General features: G+C 56.0%; 1 protein-coding gene across 1 annotated transcript in view; it reads left to right on the top strand.

Annotated features, from left to right (window-relative positions):
• The window catches only part of NCOR2 (nuclear receptor corepressor 2), a 226,183-nt gene that overhangs the window by 178,104 nt on the left and 29,389 nt on the right, over positions 1-18,690 (top strand). The window contains 5 exon segments of the mRNA XM_063173183.1: positions 4,175-4,317; positions 8,528-8,675; positions 11,080-11,635; positions 15,872-15,992; positions 16,903-17,143. Of these exon segments, the coding sequence (XP_063029253.1) occupies positions 4,175-4,317; positions 8,528-8,675; positions 11,080-11,635; positions 15,872-15,992; positions 16,903-17,143 (1,209 nt within the window).

Raw genomic sequence — 18,690 nt, 5'->3', positions numbered from 1 at the left:
GGTGTGTGGGCGCAGGAGGGACTGGAGGATCACACCAGGTACCGTCAGGCGTAGGGAATGATATCACTTAGTTTTTCCCCTATAACCTTGCTCTGTTAATCCATGCGAACTCCCATTAAGGGACCCTTTTACGGGCTCTCCCCGCCCTCACCAAGCCCAGGGTGGAGCTGGGCAGCCGTGCCAGAGCGCCTTGCAATGTCTCTAGTAAAAGCCCCGAGCTGCAGAGAGCCGGGGGGCTGCGAGCCCACAGCCCTCGCCCGCCGCGCTGCCCCTCCGGGTTTCTTCTCAGCTCCCCGAGATGCCGAGCACGGAACCCCGCTCTCCGCGCTCCTCTTCCTTCCAGCCTCCACTTGCTGAACGGGAGCAGGGCCCCGGCGTGCCCATGGCGACCCCGGTGCCAGAGCTCTCCGCATCCATCCCTGCTGTGCCAGGGCAGGGGCCGCGGTGTCCCGAGGTGTCCCGGGGTGTCCCGGGGTGTCCCGGGGCGCCAGGGCACTCCGTCGGTGCGGCACTGGGCTCGCCGGCGCGCACGTCCCCAAAGAAAAGCGCCTTTGATTCACTTGAGAGCGGAGAAAACTATTAGCCGAGCTTTGTTTTCCTGGATCCCTCCCCCTGCCGCTGACATTCAGCCGAGAGCGAGGGAGACAGAAAGTGAGCGAGGGAGGGCGGGAGCGGGTGCCAAGCGCCGCACCCCTTGTCAGCTTGGGTCAGCGCCACGTTCGTTATTAATGCTCTGTCTAGAGGTCACATTCAGATGCAACGAGCCCCGGGTCAGCCAGAGGAACAGATTAGAGCTTGCTCGCTGCTCCGCCACATACCGACGGCACCGGCTCCCCGTCCCCGGGCTGGCAGGAGCGGAGCTGCCGCGCTCCCGCCCCTTCGCTTTTCTCCTGCCTTTTTTTTTTTTTTTTTTAATTATTATTATTTCTTGGCAACGTCGGGCATCTCCTGAAACTGCACAGTCTCCCTATAGCCCCGAGCTGCTGAGCAAGGAGATGAGGTAGGGGAGAAAATACTGGCGGCGCTTCCATCCACCTTAACAACCGCGGCTGCAGCCGGCTGGAACGCTCCGGCGGGCGAGCGGAGGAGAGCGGAGAGCGGAGAGCGCCGTTCGCTCCGGAGGGAAGAGCGCTGGGGCCGGAGCATGTGTTCCCACCAACTTCTGCCATCGGGGTCAGGAGTCTGCCGCCTGTGACCTGCTTTCCAGCCTCGGTGCCCGTTTGCTCGCCGCTCCCGGCCGCCCATGGCTCTGAAATCCTCTCGCCCCCAGGATTTAAGGAACCGGCTTTGCTTTCTTCTCTGTCTCCGGCTGCTGCGAGGGAGCGCAAGCGAAATGCGTGGGGAGGGTGTGAGCGGAGCACTCGCAGCGCTTTGCCGCGGGCTGCCGTGCCCGGGGGGGCTTTGAAGAAGTGCCCTGAGAGCCGTGTCCTTGCCAGCCCACCCGCTGCACACTGCGGGTGTGCTCCCTGCCCGCCGGAGCACGTAAGTCGGGTGTTGGGGTCCGAAGGATGGGGTTAACCTCGAGGTTGTGTGTGGCTGCGTGCCTGCGGCAGAGCCTGCGTCCGGAGCCCCCGCCCCGAGCCGAGGAGCTCAGCCTTCCTGAGGATCTGATAACTCGGTTAGTCATAGTTTCAGTTGCGATGTGGAACCGAGGGCTGGTGCTGCCGTGCCGGGCTGGAGTGCGGGGCAGGGGGAGCAGGCTCCGGGGGTGGCTCTGCTGGAGCAGCTCATGGACATGGGGTGCCTGGCGAGCCCGGAGCTTACCGGGGTGTCTCGGCTGGTCCCTCCCGAGCGTGCAGAGAACTACAGCGTGGGAAGCCGGTGTTGCTGTTTCGCTCTGGTTTAATGTAGAAGAAGAGTGGTGGGGCTCCCTGCTGGTCCCGCGGGCAGGGGCTGCAGGCAGCCTCCTCCTCCTCTCCTCCCAAGCAGTGGCCACCTGCCCTGCTGCAGGCTCCTTCAGCAGTGTCCTGGTGAGCAGGGGCACAGCCAGCCGGGGCAGGGGGAAGGACAGCCCGGAGCTGGCATTGCCTGTGGCCGGTAAAGGTCACACCACGCTGGGGAACCACTCACGCTGACATCCATCACCCCCCAGCCATGAGCTCTGCCATGCCAGCTCCTGCCTCCTGGCATCCTTCCTGCCAGAGCACCCGTGCTCATGGCACATCCCCACCGCTGCCAGTGTTTCAGCTTTGCCCGGGGCACACAATCAGCCTTGGCCCGGCTGCCACACTTGCTGCTGGGCCACCGGTGTGCCGATGAGCAGAGGGACAGAGCTGCTTGTTTGCTTTGGAAGGCAGCAGCGGGTTGTGTCAGAGGGGATGGGTTGTGACACTGGGGACTGTCCTGTTTTCCCCTGCGGCACTCAGCAACGGCAGGGGGAGGACTCTTGCCCCACTCGTTGCCTCAGGATTGGTGGCCGGATGTGATTTTTTTAATCATTTTTTTTAAGCAGTCCCAGCCCATCAGCAGGGTGACAGAGGTCGTGGGTTTGGCTGAGCGAGGCTGGGAGCTGCAGAGTTAAAGCTCAAACTTGTTTCTTGGCTTGCCAGGGCCTTTCTGGTGCTCAGTGCATGTGATGCCTCGTACATGCAATTTGATAAGCCTGGTGCTGGGAAGGGCAGGATACAGGCACCAGCTGGATGTTAACTCCTGCTGTGCTGGGTGCTGCTGGTTTTCTCCAGGAGCTGGGAAGCAGGGAGGGGGATTTCATCTCTCTGGGGGCACATGGTGCCATCCATTCAATGCAGCCATGCCCTCAGCCCCCAGGCCGTGCCCTCCCCTTGCATGGGCTCCCAGAGCAGATCCTGGGGTGCTCCTTTGGGCCTGGTTGTGTGTGACTGTGCTGAGATCAGCCATCCCCTGGGGTTTGTTGTTGAAGCAGAGGTTGGGCTGCCACATGGCAGCAGCTTGGCAGCAGGCTGGCATCGGGCTGGGGCACAGCTGCAATGTTCCCAGGCACAAACAGAGCCATGCCAGGAGCCCCGGTGTGGGACTCACCATGGTCCCAAGCCCTGTGGTGTCAGAGCAGCCAGTGGTCAGTGCCCACTCCCAGCCACACAGGGCTCTGTGGTTGGTGGCCTCTGGGCAGAAAGTCCCTCAGCAAAGGAGAAAGATGTTCTTAGCAGGTTCATTCCGTGCTGGCTTTCATCTTGCAGTTACCTTTCTGTGGCAGTATAGTAACTCTGGACTTACAGGCTCTGCGTCCTGTGCCCTCACAAGGTGTAGGGAAGGGGTAGGGAGCTGTTGGCATGATAGTGGCATCACATGGGCAGTCAGGAGCAAGCCAGGCTGGCAGTGTCCCACAGACTGGTGGCCGCTCCAGCCCCACAAGACACCTCACAAAGGACCAGGAATAACTGCAGGCAGCAAGAAAGAAATGTCCAGAAAGTCTGGGTGGTTCTTTCACAGGTCACCTCCAGGAAGCTGAGGTGCTGCTGCACCCATCCCTGGGCTGTGGTTGTAACTCCTGCCTCCATCTGCAGGACCAGGGGTGCCCAGATACCCCTGCAGAGATGGCAAGGACACGGGGTGCTGACTGTCTCCTTCCTCCTCCTCCTCATCCTCCTCCACCCTGCTGGGTTTGCCCCACGCTCGGGTGGCACCATCTGGCCAGGATTGCCAGCCCTCGGTGTGATGCCTGACCTGGGAAGCTGCTTTTGCTCATGAGCCTGTGATGAGCACTAATCCCCTGGCACACCTCTTCCCAGCCAGGGACATCACCCGGGCTTCCCTGCCAGCATGCTGCCACTCACCTGCCCAGGCTTCCCTCCCTTCCCTGGCAGGGCTGTGTGCCCTGGGGTGGGAAGAGCCTTTGCTTCGTCTTCAGGGCTGACAGCAGCTGTCCCAAGTTCTCCTGGGCGTGCCAGCACCTGCTGCAGCCATCCCAAGGGACAGGGAGCTCTGCTCGGCCTCGTGACTGCCGGGACGCGGCTGTGGGCCGTGTTTTATTCCAGAGACGGTCAGCACAGCGCCTTTTTCCCTTTTGGAAAGAAAAACAGGCTCTCATAGGTCATCCCCTGCTCTAGAAGCCATTCAGACAGGTGCTGGTGAGCACACTGTTCCTGTGGGGTTTGGCTTGCCCGGAGGAGGTTTCCGGTCCTGTGTGGATAATGGTGGCCTTGTGTGAGTGCCTCTGGTGACAAACCTTTGTCCTCTGTGCCTCCCCCACCTGCAGGCCTCCTTGAGCATGGGCGGAACTGGTCGGCCATTGCCAGGATGGTGGGCTCCAAGACCGTGTCGCAGTGCAAAAACTTCTACTTCAACTACAAGAAGAGGCAGAACTTGGACGAGATCCTACAGCAGCACAAACTGAAAATGGTGAGAGCTCTGTCCCAGCCCACGTTGGGCGTTGGGGATATTTCTTAGCGAGGGCTTGGATGCTTCCCACAGCCCAGGGGGGCCTTTGTCAGGTTGGGTGAGAGCTGTGGGGACTGTGGAGTGGCATGGGAAAGGGTTGTCCACCCATCTGTGTCCTGTCTGGGAGGTCTGGATGGGGCAGAGCTGCTGCCTGGGTGTCGGGAGCGTGGCTGTTACATGGGGAGATAAGGAGCAGGAGGAGGAGCAGGCTGTGTTGGCCAGGATGCAAGTTCTGATGGCTGTGCAAATACCTTGTTTCTGGTGAGATTGTGCTGTTCTGCCCCGGTGAGCAGAGAGCCCAGCTGGGCCACACGGGTCTGTACCTAGCTGGTTCTGCAGTTACCTGCAGTAAACTGCTTTGGTTTGCCCCAAAGGAAATCAGAGATTTAGGACAATGTGAGGAAAGCCTGGCTCTGAAAGAGGTTTTCCTCACCACTGCAAGTAGATGTGCACACCTCTCCGTGCCTCAGTTTCCTCTTCAGATGGGGCTAATGCTCTTCTTTCTTGGCATGTGGTGCAGGGTGTGAATGTAGCGGGGCTTGTTTGGTGTTCTGGAGATAGCTTGGACTGCTAAGAGACACTAAAGATTATAATTATTTCATTTGTAGAGTATCCTGGGGTTCCCAGTTTCTGGCTAATAGAATTCACATGGCTAAACCCCCAAGGGGTGCTTTGAAAATGCAAAGGACAATGTTCAATGCAGGAATCTTTCCAAGCAAGCTATTACAGCAAGAGTAAAAAGAAAGACAGGAAAACATTCAATGACTCACCCAGGAATTTAATATCCTAGTCAGTCTATAGGAATGAGAGAAAGAGAAGACATCGGCGATTCTTTTTTATTAATTCTCTATGCACAGAGACACTCCTGTGTTCCCATGTTTCACCAAATTGTTTTTAGAAACAAAGCAAACAAACTATATAAAAGACCCCCAGACCCATATAAAGGCTGGAATGAAATATTCTGTGAAATGTACATCAAGCCCTCTGAATATAAAAAGTTACATTAGAAAGATATCATTGTTCATTACTGGGGAGAATCTGAAATAAGATCATACAGCTTTGCTGGCAGTGGAGCCGGTGTGTATTAATTTACTCTGCTCCCTAATGTTGCAGAAATTATATCACGGAAGTGTTTTTCTGCAGAACCACATTTTTCCCTGCATCCGTCCCTCCAAGGCAGCCGCTAGACTTCTCCAGTCTAATTGCTCACTCTCACTTGCAGTTTATATCAGCATCATCATTTTATTTTTCGAGCATTGGAGGCTGTGGGATTCGGTCGTGGAGAAGAACAATGAACATTCAGCTGTTATTTATTGTACTCTATTGTTTTGTGGCAACAGCAGATGCCAGAAAGCTGAATAAAATGAAAGAACAACTGAGATTAAATTGCCATGAACCTTCCTTCCTGACTCCTATATATAATCCTGAGCAAACCGAGCCTCCAAATCTCATCCTATAGCCAGTATCAGCCATGACCTCTGTGGAGGAAGCACGTGTGGAGCAGCCTGGCATCACTTAGTTTTGCCATGACATCCACAGATTATTCCCTGACCTCACCAGCACCAGCTATTGCTGATCATGTGCAGGGAAATGCAGTGGCTCTGCTTTTCCTCTTCACGCTAAATGAGAGTAAACTTAATTAGCAGATCTCATTCATTTCCCAAATGGGGCTCATTAATATTGTAGCCTCCTCTTCCAGGTAGGTGTGAGAGCAGGATTCAGCAGCGTGCAGGTGGCTCTGAGGGGCTGTGTGACCGGTGTAGGATGGGAAACAGACACGGAACCAGCCGGCTGCACCCTGGGACAGGCAGCCTGTTACTGCTGGGGCAGGGCCAGGCCACCTTGAGGCTTCCCTTCATCTGCCCTGCTGTGTGTTTTGGCTTGGTTTCACTGCTGTCCCAGGCATCAGCGTCACTTAGCCTTGACCTTCAGCACACTGCACTCGCTAATCTTGGCATTTAAGGAGAGCAGGGCATCGGCAGACACGCTGTCCTCGGAGCTGCTCCTTCTGCCAGTGGCTGCAGATAGGCCCTGTCTTCACTGGTGTCACTGTCACTTTGGTCTGCTGGGCTTGTTTGGGCTTGTGCAGGAAAGACAGGATAACTTGTGCCAGTTACCCCCGGGGCTGGGGCTGGTCCTGCTTGGAGACCAAGTCCTGTGGACCTCCTCTGAGCAACATTCCTTTAATTCCTTGCTTTTTTGGATGATGCTGGCTTTGCACAGCAAAAATGCTTCAGGAGTGTGCTCTGTTGGCCTCTGCTTCTGGGAATGAGTGTGTCTGGCTTGCCTTGGTCCTGCTGTTGAGACAGGCTCAGCCTGATGGGAGGTTCCCATCAGGGTGGTTCCTGTTGGTAGCAGGGTTTGGGAGCTGTTTGGGTTGTTGCTGCCACATCAGGTAGTGAGTGCAGGGGGAGACCAAATTGATTGGGATTGCCTTTAAAGACATTGTGGAGGAGGAGGCATGGAGTGACCCCTTGTGCAGGGTTCTGTGTCCTTGCTGTGCTCAGGGTATATCCTCAGTGGTCTTGGTGAGTCAGAATGCTTGAGTAGCACCAAGTCCTGGTTGCTCCTCAAGAAATATCTGGTAGAAGGTAGAGAGCAGCAAGACTGCACACGGAGTCTGGAGCTGTAGGCGTGATAAGAGCCAAAGTGGTGGCCTTGAACACATCTCCAGATGCAGGCAGGATCTGCTGCCTGTATTTCACATCATTTCCCCTAATACCAGCCGTGGGGTTTGCCGGGAGAGGGACCCACGGTGGCCCTGGGGCCGCTCACTGCTCTGCTCTGCTCTGCTCTGCTCTGCCAGCAGCTGCCAGCCCCGGGCTCTGGCCAAGTAGGGTGCAGAGGCAGAGGCTGGTTCCCAGCTAATTCCCAGCGAGGAGCCCGCTCTGCCCGCGGCTGAGTCACGGACCCGTGAGTAAGAGGCAGAGAAGTCTTTGCCATAGTAACGTCGGCGCTTTGTCACTGCCTCAGCGTGATGGGAGCTGCTGCTTCACACAGGAACGTGCGGGGCTGAATCGCTGCCGGGGCAGCACCAGGACAGCACCAGCAGGGCTGGGCTGGAGAAAGGGAACCACAGAGCCTGGCGTTCCTCCCTCTGCCTCTCTGTGCCTGCACAGAGCCGCTTCTCAAGTGCCTCTTTCCCCTCTCTCCTGCCCAGTTTGATAAAAATAGATTTTGAGCAAGCAGCGTTTCCAAGCAAAAAGCAGTTGTATTTGTTTGTTTTATCTGGAAGTTTTCTAAAGGATTGAAAAGTTGGGGGTGGGGGAAGGGGGGGACCAGCTCTTCCCAGCGCAGAGATCCAGCAGCAAAGTTAACGTTTCCACCACGGCTTTATCTTTTCATCCATGTAAATAAACGTCCTACACACGTCACTCATGTGGGGTTTGCAGGGAGAGCCGGAGATGATGAGCCTGTTCCTACTGGTAATATTTACTCAAGCAACAAGAGCAGGAAACAATAGCAAAGCCGAGACTTTTCCTTTAGGTCTGCAGGAGGGAGCAGCTGTCCACACCCTCGTGGCTGTGGCACGTGCTCCAGCCAGGGAGGTTGGGGCTGTCTCAGGGCAAGCCAGGACACCAGGCAGTCACCTTTGGGATGCCGTGCTGCGCTGAGCTTGCCCACTGTCCACCGGTGACAGCTGCCCTGGCACGGGAGTCAAAGTTCTTTGGCAGCTCCTGCCAAAGGGGTCATGAAAGCAGGTGCATGAAAATGTTGGCTGGGCCGTATCTGGGGCATCAGCTCTGTTATCTACAGATAAGCGTCAAGTCCCAGCCACGCATGTTTGTGTAGCTGGAGGTAGAGCTGGAAATGCGCAGGACCAGCGTGTCACGCGTGTGTCGTGAGCAGACATGTGACCCCCAGGCTCTTGCCAGCCCTGCACTGGTGACCTCTGCATGCCTGTGCCTTGTCCGTGTGTCTGTGCCATTCTTCCCCTGATTACTGAGGCTGGAGCTCCCTGTGGGACCAGGCTGGCCATTGCAGAGCAGTGAAAAGATTTTGGCCAGGTGACACCACACTGCCAGGCTTACAACAGGCAAGTCTGGTCCCAAAGCTCAGGGCAGGGGGTTGCTGGCAGTGTCCCTCTTGATCCTTTGGGCAGGACCAGTGCTCTCTGCTGCCCCATAACTCCCCATAGGCTTTGCCTCTCACCATTCTTGTTCTTCTGCAGGAGAAAGAAAGGAACGCCAAGAGGAAGAAGAAAAAAGGCGCCGCTGTTCAGAACGAAGAAGCCGCCTTCCCTCCCGCAGCTGAGGACGAGGAGATGGAGGTGTCAGGGATGAGTGGCAACGAGGAGGAGATGGCAGAGGAGGCAGAAGGTGAGGCAGGTGAGGGCTGTGGCAGGGAATGGGCTCAGCTCTGCTGGCTTTGCTGCCCGGTTGTGGCAGAGGCACCGCACAAGGCCTCTGGGGCTGCACATTCAGCACTCACGAGGGGTCTGTCACCCCAGAGTCACACCAAGGTGATGGTGTCTCACAGCACTCATGGCATTTTGGATGCCTCTGGATTTCACGCTTGCAAGGAGTGCCCTGGATCACTGCCCTCCTCCCATGTCTGTCTGGACAGATGGCTATTTTGGGAGCCCTTTGGTTTCTGATTTCCGTCAGTGCGCTTTCCAAGAGCACACGGCCTCCCAGGACCTCCTATAAATCACATTTCTTGGTGTTTGCTCCTAAGGAGGGTCCCTGCACGCTCTTATCCACTGCTGTGAGCTCTCGTGGAGCTTATCATGGGCTCAAGGAGAGATAACCCACCAAGGTCTGTCCCCATCTCATCAGGGCTCTGCTGCTTTCTGGGCAGTGGAGCTCCCGGAGCCCAGCACTGGGGAGAAGGCAGGGGAAGCTGTGGTCTGCCACCAGCAATGCTGATGCACCTTGGTGGAGCTTTTCCTCCTCCTTTCCCTTTTAAGGCAGCGTTTTTCTCCCTCCCAGTGATACCAAAGAAAGGAAACAACTTGAAAGTGACAATTTTCAGCTCTTTATCGCTTAGAAAACGCAGCAGTTTGGAGTTCAGAGAAAATGTACACAATTTTCCAACAATGCCCATTTGACTTCTGTCAAAGTAATTTAATAACTTAACCAGCACTCTGGCACCACACTGGTTCCTGGCCTTAGCACCCAGGCTAATGGGACTTGAAATGGGAAATCTTTTCAAATCGTCCTTGTGAGTGACTCATTACGAGGCAGATTCCAGGTAAATCTTTGTGCGAGGTGATACGTGACTCACAGGAGCAAAGTAAAAGGTAGTTACTGCTCTTTGTAAGAGTGCCTGAGAGGAAACAACATGATTTTGAGATTAGAGACAGATCTCTTGACATGCTTCTGAGCCTTACTCCCCAAGCATCAGCTCTTGCTCTGCTGCTGGGTGCCCTACAGAGTTGTGGAAAAGCACGAGTGGCATGAAAAATGTAATGGGCATGGAAGTGCCAGGGTGGTGTTACACAGGAGATGGGCACTGGCTCCAGGGTGACATTTGGGGATACTCAGACAATACGTTGAAGTTGCAGTGGCCAATCCAGGGACAGGGGGAAAGACTCAGTGTGGGAATTATGGTGTAGAGCATGGATTCAGCATCTGGAGGAAATGCAAGGAGGTGTAGAGCTTGGCTGAGTTTGGGATGAGCGATTGTTGGGTGTCTCAGGATAGCATTCAGAGTAGCATCAAGTGGCAGTTGGGAAGAGTTTTGCCAAACACACTGTGAACCTTGTCCTGGCTGGGTGATGGAATGCCTCAGTTCTTGTTTGCAAGTGAGTAAGATTGGAGAAAACTGAGATTCCTGATGAGTGTGGTACAGTTTCACTCTGAGGACAGATGGGTGTGCTCTGATGTACAGCTTTTAGGAGACAGTCCCTCTGTGGCACTCCTCTCACCAGCATTAGAAAGTTGTCTGAGCTGCTGTGGAGGGAGGCAGGTCAAGGAATGTATGTGAGGAAGCCTTTGGGGCATGAGCGTGAGAGCCCTGCCTGGTGGGGACATGCTGGGATGGGACTGTGGAAATCTCCTGGTGTTCCTGGCCCTGGCCATGTTTGTCCGGCCGAGCCTTGGAGGGAGTGATCCTCTCCCCAGCTGTAGAAACAATCTCTTGGCAGCACCTAGCTCTGAGCAGTGCATGGACGCTTGTGCTTCCAGCTCTCATCAAGCCGCTGGTGGCAGATCTGGGAATGATCCTTCCCGTGTAATAATTAACCTGTCCTGCAGTGCTGCCAGAGCTTTCCTTTCGCTGACCCTGACCTCCTTTCTTCTGCCACCAACAACAAACACGTGTAGTGTTTTGGGATGATCCCAGCTGCTCCAGGGGTGGCAGAGCCAGGGAGACAGGTGATGTAAGTCAGCGAGTAGGGTGCCTGGTCTGAGGCAGCTGATCATGTGCCATGGGTAAGAAGGCGAGAAGGGAGCAGATCCTGTCCTGCCAGACCAGCCAGCAGCCAGGGTTTTCCCTTAACATCCAGCTTCCCAGTCACTCAGCCTGCACGTTTTTGGGCGTGTGATTTTGTGTTTGGGTGGGGGTTCACAGTCGTGCTGGGCAAGCAGAGAGGCCCCCAGAACAGCCCTTTGCTTAGCAGGCTCTGGATCTGGGGATCCCAGCACAGTTCTCCCAGCCCTGGGATCATCTCCCCCTCAGAGGAACGAGGGCGTTCTCTTCCCAAGGGAGGGGGTGGAGGCAGCGATATGGGAAGCAAGAATCTCAGGCTGATCCTTATTTTTATTTCTTCCCTTTTCTCAGCTGCAGTAAATAACAGCTCCGACACCGAGAGCATTCCCTCGCCAAGGCCCGAAGCCAAAGAAGGAGGCGAAAACGGGGCCAAGGCACCACCCGGGCCGGGAGGTGACGCCGGCACAGAACCGGCAGTCAAGTGGGAAGAGGCTCCAACGCCCCCCGACGCTCCCCCTGCTCCCCCTGCCAACCCCGCTCCTGCCGCCAGCCCCCCGCCCGAGACGGCTCCCGAGGCGCCCAGCAGCGAGGAGAAGGTGCCCGAGGAGCTGGTGGTGGACGTGGTGAAAACGGAGGAGCCGGAGGAGAAGGCGAGCGAGGAGCCGGGCAAGAGCGAGGTGAAGAAGGAGGAGAGCGAAGAGAGCCAGGAGAAGGACAAGGGGAATGACAAGAAGGTGGAAAGCGGCGTCAGCAGCGCGGGGACGGCAGGGACGGAGGGGACGCCCAAGGCCGAGAAGAAGGAGAGCCACAAGGGCAGCAAAGGCCCCGGGGTGAACCCCGACAGCGACTCCAGCGCGACCTGCAGCGCAGACGAGATGGATGAGCAAGATGCTGTGGACAAGAGCAGGTAGGAGCGGGGGACAAGGGCATGACCCAAGGGCCAGATGAGCTTTTCCATTGTGTCGCAGTGCCCATGGGTGCCTTTGTGAGCTCCTCCTGGGGATATCACTGCTCAGGCACTCCCTGGCCAAGGGACTTCCCAGCTGTGTCCCCATGTGCCCCCAGCCCTTCGGCTGTTGCTTCCAAAGGGGCTATGACACAACAAGCAGTGCGATGTCCCAACGCACGGGTGCTTCTAGGACATGGCCGTGGGCAGATGTTGGGTGCAGAGCCACTGCATTTGCTGGTGGCAGCTGCCCATCTGGGTGACGCAATGGAGCGGGGTGTGCTCTCAGGGACAGCCGAGTTGGGCTGGTTTGCCAGCATCCGGGGCTGGGAATGGTTTCTGTCTCAGTTGGCATTGGCAGGAGAAAAATCACGTCAGGGATGCCTTTTACTGCAAGAGGGGGCGAGTTGCTCCTTTGGCAGAGATGTTGCTTAGATCTGTAGGGGCAAATTATCCATCCTGGCCATAAAGGCAGGAGAATGTGGTCTGTGTGAGCTTTCCTGGGGCCATGCCAGTGGGTCTTCACCTGAGACACTGCAGTCCCAAGCCCTCCACCCACCCCTAGACCTGGCCAAGAGTGCCTCAGACCCTTCATGGATGGCTCTTGGGACAGGGAGGAGAAACACTGGCCTCCTCCTTGGAGAAACATCTTGCTCCCCTCCCAGCCTTTCCCATAGGGCTCTCCCCACCCAAGAGCCTCACAGATGGAGAGAGGGTTTTCCTTTTTTTAAAGAATATGTGTGAATACACACATCTTTGTAGCACTGAATTTTTTGATGGCTCTTGGGCCAGGTGGGACTCCTGTGTACACCCAGCCTTTGTATGGGGGGCAGCAGTCCCTCTTTGACTCAGCTGGACAGGGACTGAAGGCTGGCATCCTGTATCCAGTGTCTTGCAAGCCCTCTGTGGGCTCACAGGGAGCAGTTTGGCAGCAAGATGGGTGCTGCCAGGCTGGGCAGGCTGTGGATTTGTGCAGCGCTGTGGATGGGGTTGTTGAAAAAGCAACTGAGCAAAGTGGTGGGATGAAGTCAGAGGGAGCTGTTGTGCATCCCACTGCTCCAGATGGCCTCTGTTCTTCCCCTGTGGTGGATGAGCGCTGCTGGTGTGGGAGCATCCTCGGGGGTGCAGCCCCTCTCTGCCGAGCAGCTGGAGCAGCGCAGGCGGTGCCAAGGGGTGGTGGAGGTGCTGCTGGCCAGCCCCGTGGCAGGGCTGAGGCCTCTTGGCTGCAGTGCTCCTCTCCAGTAATGGCCCGAGTCCAGCACCACCCCTCCCCACCCTCCCCTGCTTCCCAGACAGGAGAAAATCTCCCAGTAAGGGAGAGTGAGGCCAACAGGGCTGTCCTCCACCAGTTTAACATTAACCCAACCGAAAGCAGGGCAGCAATGGCTTGTACCAACTTCTCAGCAGCAAAGCAGCAAATCCTCTTGGGAACAACTTTTCCATCACAGCTCCTCGCTGAGTCAGCTCCTATCTCGCTTGTCAAACAGTTACCAGCTTCCAGGAATATTAAACACCAAACAGGCGTCCCGAGCTCCCGGGCCACTCCTCTCAGCCGGTGTGGCGATGAGGCGATGGCAGAGCCTGCTGGCACGGGCAGGCTGCAGCTGACGCCGGCATCGGGCGCTTCCCAACCCAGCAGCACCCACAGGGCCGATCCTCAGCTGGCTCGGAGCTTTTGGCTCCCAGTGGGGACTCGGTGCCCCTGCCAGCTGTAGCTGTGCTCCGCTGCCTTCCCCGTGGGCCCGGGGCTGCGGGGCCGCGGGCGTTGGCGCAGCCGCAGCGTGACTCGCGCGGAGCGGGGCCGCGGAGCCGCGTGAGCCGCCCCGTCGCCGCATCACCCGATGCTCGCCCACCCACCCAGCGCCAGCGGGGCGTGGGTGCTCTTCCCTGCGCTTGTGAAAGCATCAAGCTGTCCCCGGCATCTCCCAGAAGAGGACAGAGGGTGGCTGGGGTGTCCCCGCGGTGAGAAAGGGAAGGGTTCAGAGTGGGGGCAGCCTTTTTTTGGTCCTGCGGTTCACACTAGCAAAGGCATGTCCAGGATTGAGGAGGCGCAGCCTTAACTCATCCAAGCTGAAGGAGGCAGCTGGTTGTCTGTGGTTCCATGCAGCGAGTGCTGCAGGAGGGCTGCTTCAAGCACAGCCAAGATGGGGTTCAGCAGGAGGTCACGCCAGATGGGGACATGTGAGGGAGGCCACACACAGATAGCACTGCAGACCTGCAGCATGATGAGGAGACACCTGCACTGACCATCCCGGTGCTGCACGTCCCATTGCTGGCTCTGCTAGAGGTGCAGGGACTCTGCCAGGCCAGTGCCACGTTGGAGCCATGTCTCTGGCTTGGGGGAGCCCATTTTGGAGCTCTGGTAGCCACTGCCTTTGCACAACTACCGTGGAGTCTTGTTTGGCTGGGTCATGTGTCAGGGGGTTGGATCATCTGGAAGTTAAATTAGTCCCCATCCGTCTCCATGGCAGAAGAAGGAAGAGTGTGGGAAATGCAGTGTCATGGTCATCCCCAAAGCTTCATGCCTGGGAGGGGACATTTCCACACTGCTGAGGCTCAGCTGTGAGCCTGCCAACCCCTTCCTGCTCTGACTCTTCTCCCATCCTTCCCAATGCCATTGGCCATCTTAAGGCACTGCGCCTTGGGTTTGGGAGGTGCTGGGTTGGCAGCAGGTGGATAAGAAATGTTCAAGAGTTGTTCATATGGTGATTTCCAGAGCAGAGCACCCAACAGACATCCCATTGTCTGGCGCAAGATCTGCTGGGAGGGACGTAATAAATTAGGCAATTTGCATATTTATGAATTTAATACTGACTTTGGCTTCCGAAGCATCAGGATCCTGGAGGGCTTCAGGAAACCTGAAGATCTTGAGGGTGCTTAAAGGGACTTTAAGGGTGCTTCAGTGTACCTCTTCAAGCACCAACGAGTGCACAAAGCAGCTGCTGGGGTGGCAGTTCCACAGCTCAGCCTGGCGTGAAGGTCTCAGGAACAATTGCTGGGTGCCCTTGTCCCCAGCCTTGTGTCTCAGCAGATTTTGGGGCACTGCACCCTTCCAGGAGTGCAGCTTCACAACACCTGAGTGGCTCCACAGGCAGACGAGATTGGATTATTTAGGGAAGAATTTTTTCAAATTTGCTGTCCCTTGTTTGTTTTCCCCTGGGTGCCTTACCCTGGTGCCAGTGTGGAGGTGGGTCCCCTTCCCCTCTGGTGCCAGGCACTGTGCAGAGTGAGGGCTGGGGCAGCCCCAGCACCATGATGAATTTATTCCCCACACACGGCCCCGCCACACTTGTTTATTCATCCAAGGGTGAGCATGGAATGACCTTGAAATTTATAGGCTGAAGAGAGCACTGAAATAACAGCTAAAATAAACAAATCAAGCTGTAAAGCTTGAAAACTATGAACTGGCTTCAACAAACTGGAGTCGGGAGGGAGAGAGAGCAGAGGTGGCCTGGGCAGACATGGTCCCTGTGGTCTCAGCATGAGCTCAGGAGCTGGACATGCTGAGGGTTTGTCCCAAGGGCTTTGCACGCCTCCATCCCCACCCCATTTTGGTGGCACCATGGGGATGCCCCCCATGTTTGCACAGGGGCTCTGCACGGCTGGCTGAGTGTTACCAGGCAGTTCAAACAGCCAAGGGGAAGAGCAAGTGGTGAGAGTACAGGGCTGCACAGCTGCTGAGTGCCAAATCCCATCCAAATCCAGCCTCTCGTCTTTCAAGTGACCCAAGGGCCTGAGTTGCCTGCACATGGTGGCTTGCCCTGGCTTTAGCACCTTGATAAAAGACAGTCCTTGAAGAAGAGCATGAAGCCCTGGGTGAGCTGTATGTGTGAGCTCTGGAGGGTAACACGATGTCCAAATGAAATCTGGGCTGGTCACCTCGCTCCATAGCACCCAGCTCTAGAGTCCATTTTCCCTCAGGTTTACTCTGGACAACAGCAGATTTGCTAGAAATAGCATGGGGATGAGGGAAAGTGGGCTCAAGAGCCTCTTGAGCCAGACATAAGGGTCTTGTTTGGACGCGTAGTCCCTTGGGGTTGTCTTTGAGCCCAGATTCCCAGCAGCCAGCAGCAGTCCAGCACGCTCCTCTCTGATGCAGAGGATGTGCTCTGGGTTTGGCAGCACAGAAGAGCAGGGGTGCAGGGTGTGGGGGGGCCATGGAGCCTGTCCATGGCTGATGTCCTGTTTTGGTTCCAGGTTGCTGTCCCCCAGGCCCAGCCTGCTCAACACCGCCAGTGACACCCGGCTCAACTCCTCGCCGCAGAAGCCGCTGGACCTGAAACAGCTGAAGCAGAGAGCTGCTGCCATCCCTCCCATTGTGAGTACCCTGCTGGAGAGGGCAGGGGCTGGGAGCACAGCCTGTGCATCATGCGTGCTCTCCCGCTGGGCCCCGTGGTGTGTGTCAGGGTTGCAAGGATGTGCTCATCCCTGGGGATGGCCTCTGGTCCACAGAGAGCTGTGCCTGGGCGGTGTGAGTCCCCAGCCAGGCAAGGTGCTCCCTGTGCAGAGGGTGTTCCCAGCTGCTGGAGCAGCTCTGCCAGCAGCATTTGGATGTCTCTTGAGCTCTTTTATCAGAAAATCGTGGGAGGTCTGGACAGAAAAAGCTTCTCACTGCCACATGACTGCTGCCTCCCATGGGTTTAAAAAGAAGGAGTGCACCTTCCCAGCCCTGCACTTCATCTCGTGCTTGAAGGATATCACCTTCCTCACCCAGGAGCTTTGCTTGGTCCCCCTTTTTGACTGCTCAGTAGCCATGTATTGAAAGTACTGATATGGCGGCTTGGGCTGTGAGAAGAAGCATCTTGGTATCTCCAGGATCAGCACTGGAGGAGCAGTGATGCAGGGTGGGCAGGGAGGAAATCCCTGTTTGGGGTTTGCATGATCAGGGAGGACCCATTCCTGATGCTCTTCCAGTTTCCCATGCTGCAGCTAGAGATGTGGCTGCTGTAATGTAACTTCTGGCAAAAGCTACAAGCACGTAACTATAGATTAGGGGTTTTGAACAAGTCTGACTCTGTCCTGTAGTATCACCAGCACAGAGCTGGTACTCTTTGTCATGGGCTTTTAAAATCTCCTGTGGCTAGTGAGCTTTGAAGCCCTGTTTGGCCTCTGCTAAGACGTGCCATGATAGTGTGGGGCAGGGGTTTCTCCTAACTCCTGATGTCCTTAAGATTGTTACAGATGTCAACAGCACATGATGAGCATCCCCAACTCTTCCTGCTTTGCAGATTTCCGAAGGTTTCTCAGAGGGGGTATTGCAGAGCGGAAGCGCGAAGCCTCAGGTGCCTCCCCACGCCTTGGCTCTCTACCAGCAGCAGATCACAAAAGCCCACGAGTCTGCCCGCGAGGACATGCCCCCGAGCAAGCTGTCACAGTCCCAGCAGCAGCAGCAGGCTGAGAAGGAGCAGCAGCAGCCCAGCAGCAGCCCCAGGGGGAAGAGCCGGAGCCCCGCGGTTGGAGAGAAGGAAGGTAGGGCTGTGTGCGCGTTTATCCGCGCGGAGCGCCCGGGCTGAGCAGCTGCACGCAGCCAGCAGCTTTCCCCCTCCTAGGTGAAAGCTTGTTTCGACCCCTGAAAGCTCTTTAATAGCATCTTGAGGCAGGACGAGAGAGGCATGGCTAATTTCCCATGTTCATTAGACAGTACGTGATGTCTCATTGAGCCCACAGCAAACCGGGCAGTGTGGAGCGCCAAGGAGGTGAAGATTGCCTTTATTAGCATCTGCCATTCACCAGAGAGCAGAGGGGCCTGGAGGCATGCCAAGGCTCTGGGTACAATGGCTCTTTTCTACCTTGCTGGCTTTCTATAAAGAATGCTTTTAATGCACAGCGGGGACCATTATTTCATTTAAAATCAATGCTAATACTGTGACTCGGAGTCCAAAGGTTCCTGTAAAGATTCCCAGTGCTTTCTCCCCGGAATAGCTCTGATGTGGTTTGGCTGCCTAATGAGCAATTCAGAGGTTCCCACCATAGAGCATCTGAAGCATTATTAGCTTGAGCACCTGGGGATCAAGGTTAAGGAGAGACGGGAAGTCCTGATGAAACCATCCTCTAAATGTGTTTTTAATCTGAGTGTTAGAGTCTGTTCCAGTTCAGAGTCTGTGTCCCTGCCCCCTGTAGCTGGCCTGTGGCTCGGTTGTTAAGGAAGATGAGAGGCTGTCCCCAGTGGCACGGTCAGGGAAGTTGGGCTTGTGTGGTAGAGTGTCCACCAGTGCTGGATCCTGAACAGGAATGGGTGCAGCTGCAAAAATCACCTGCTTGTGCACGGAAGAGAAGGGTGGATAAGACTGCAGTGAGGAGGCACTGGACTTGGCAGTGATGTTTGCTGGAAAATCACTGCACTAGTTCACCCTGGGGCAGCCGGGATTGTGGCAGCCTGCTCTGCAGTGTCCACGCCAGGTAGTTATTCCTCAAGCTGTCGTGTTCCTCTGGACAGAAGGATTTGCTTGCATTGCTGGCACTTGGCCACAATTTTTTCAAACAATAAATAGCACAATGTGTGCATCACACCTTCAGAATGTTTTGCATATAAGCAAGGAAGGTGACTGCTCACCTTGCAAGAAAGGGAGCTTCCCCTTTCGTGGCGTTGCCACCCGTGAATTCCCATTTCCAGTAGATCTTATCCTGCTGTGCTCCTGTTTGCTGCCCAGGTGGAACAGTTCCCCTCCAGCTCTTCCTCCCCAGTGGCAGGTAATCAGGTTTGATCTCCTGTGCTGTAATCCTGTGCAGATCTGATGCTGCACTGCTCAGCTTCCTTGTGAGCTGGGTGCCACTGCCAGCACTCCAGCCCTGAGCTCTGCATTGCCCATGTCCCAGTGCTGCAGCTCCAGCTTGCTCCTGGCCACAGGAGGATGAGGAGGTGAGGCAGATAAGTGGGTATGAGGTACAAGGCAGGCTTTAGGTGTTGAAGTCACCCACTGCACTCTGTGGCCTGCTGGCACCATTATCAAATACAAGGATCTGTTATCCAGGTGGATCTTTTGTTGCTTTGTTCTCTGCAAAGCACTAATGATATG

This window comes from Melospiza melodia, chromosome 20 (genome assembly GCF_035770615.1).
Source record: "Melospiza melodia melodia isolate bMelMel2 chromosome 20, bMelMel2.pri, whole genome shotgun sequence".
Classification (NCBI taxonomy): domain Eukaryota; kingdom Metazoa; phylum Chordata; class Aves; order Passeriformes; family Passerellidae; genus Melospiza; species Melospiza melodia.
This window is presented reverse-complemented; position numbering and strand designations above follow the sequence as displayed.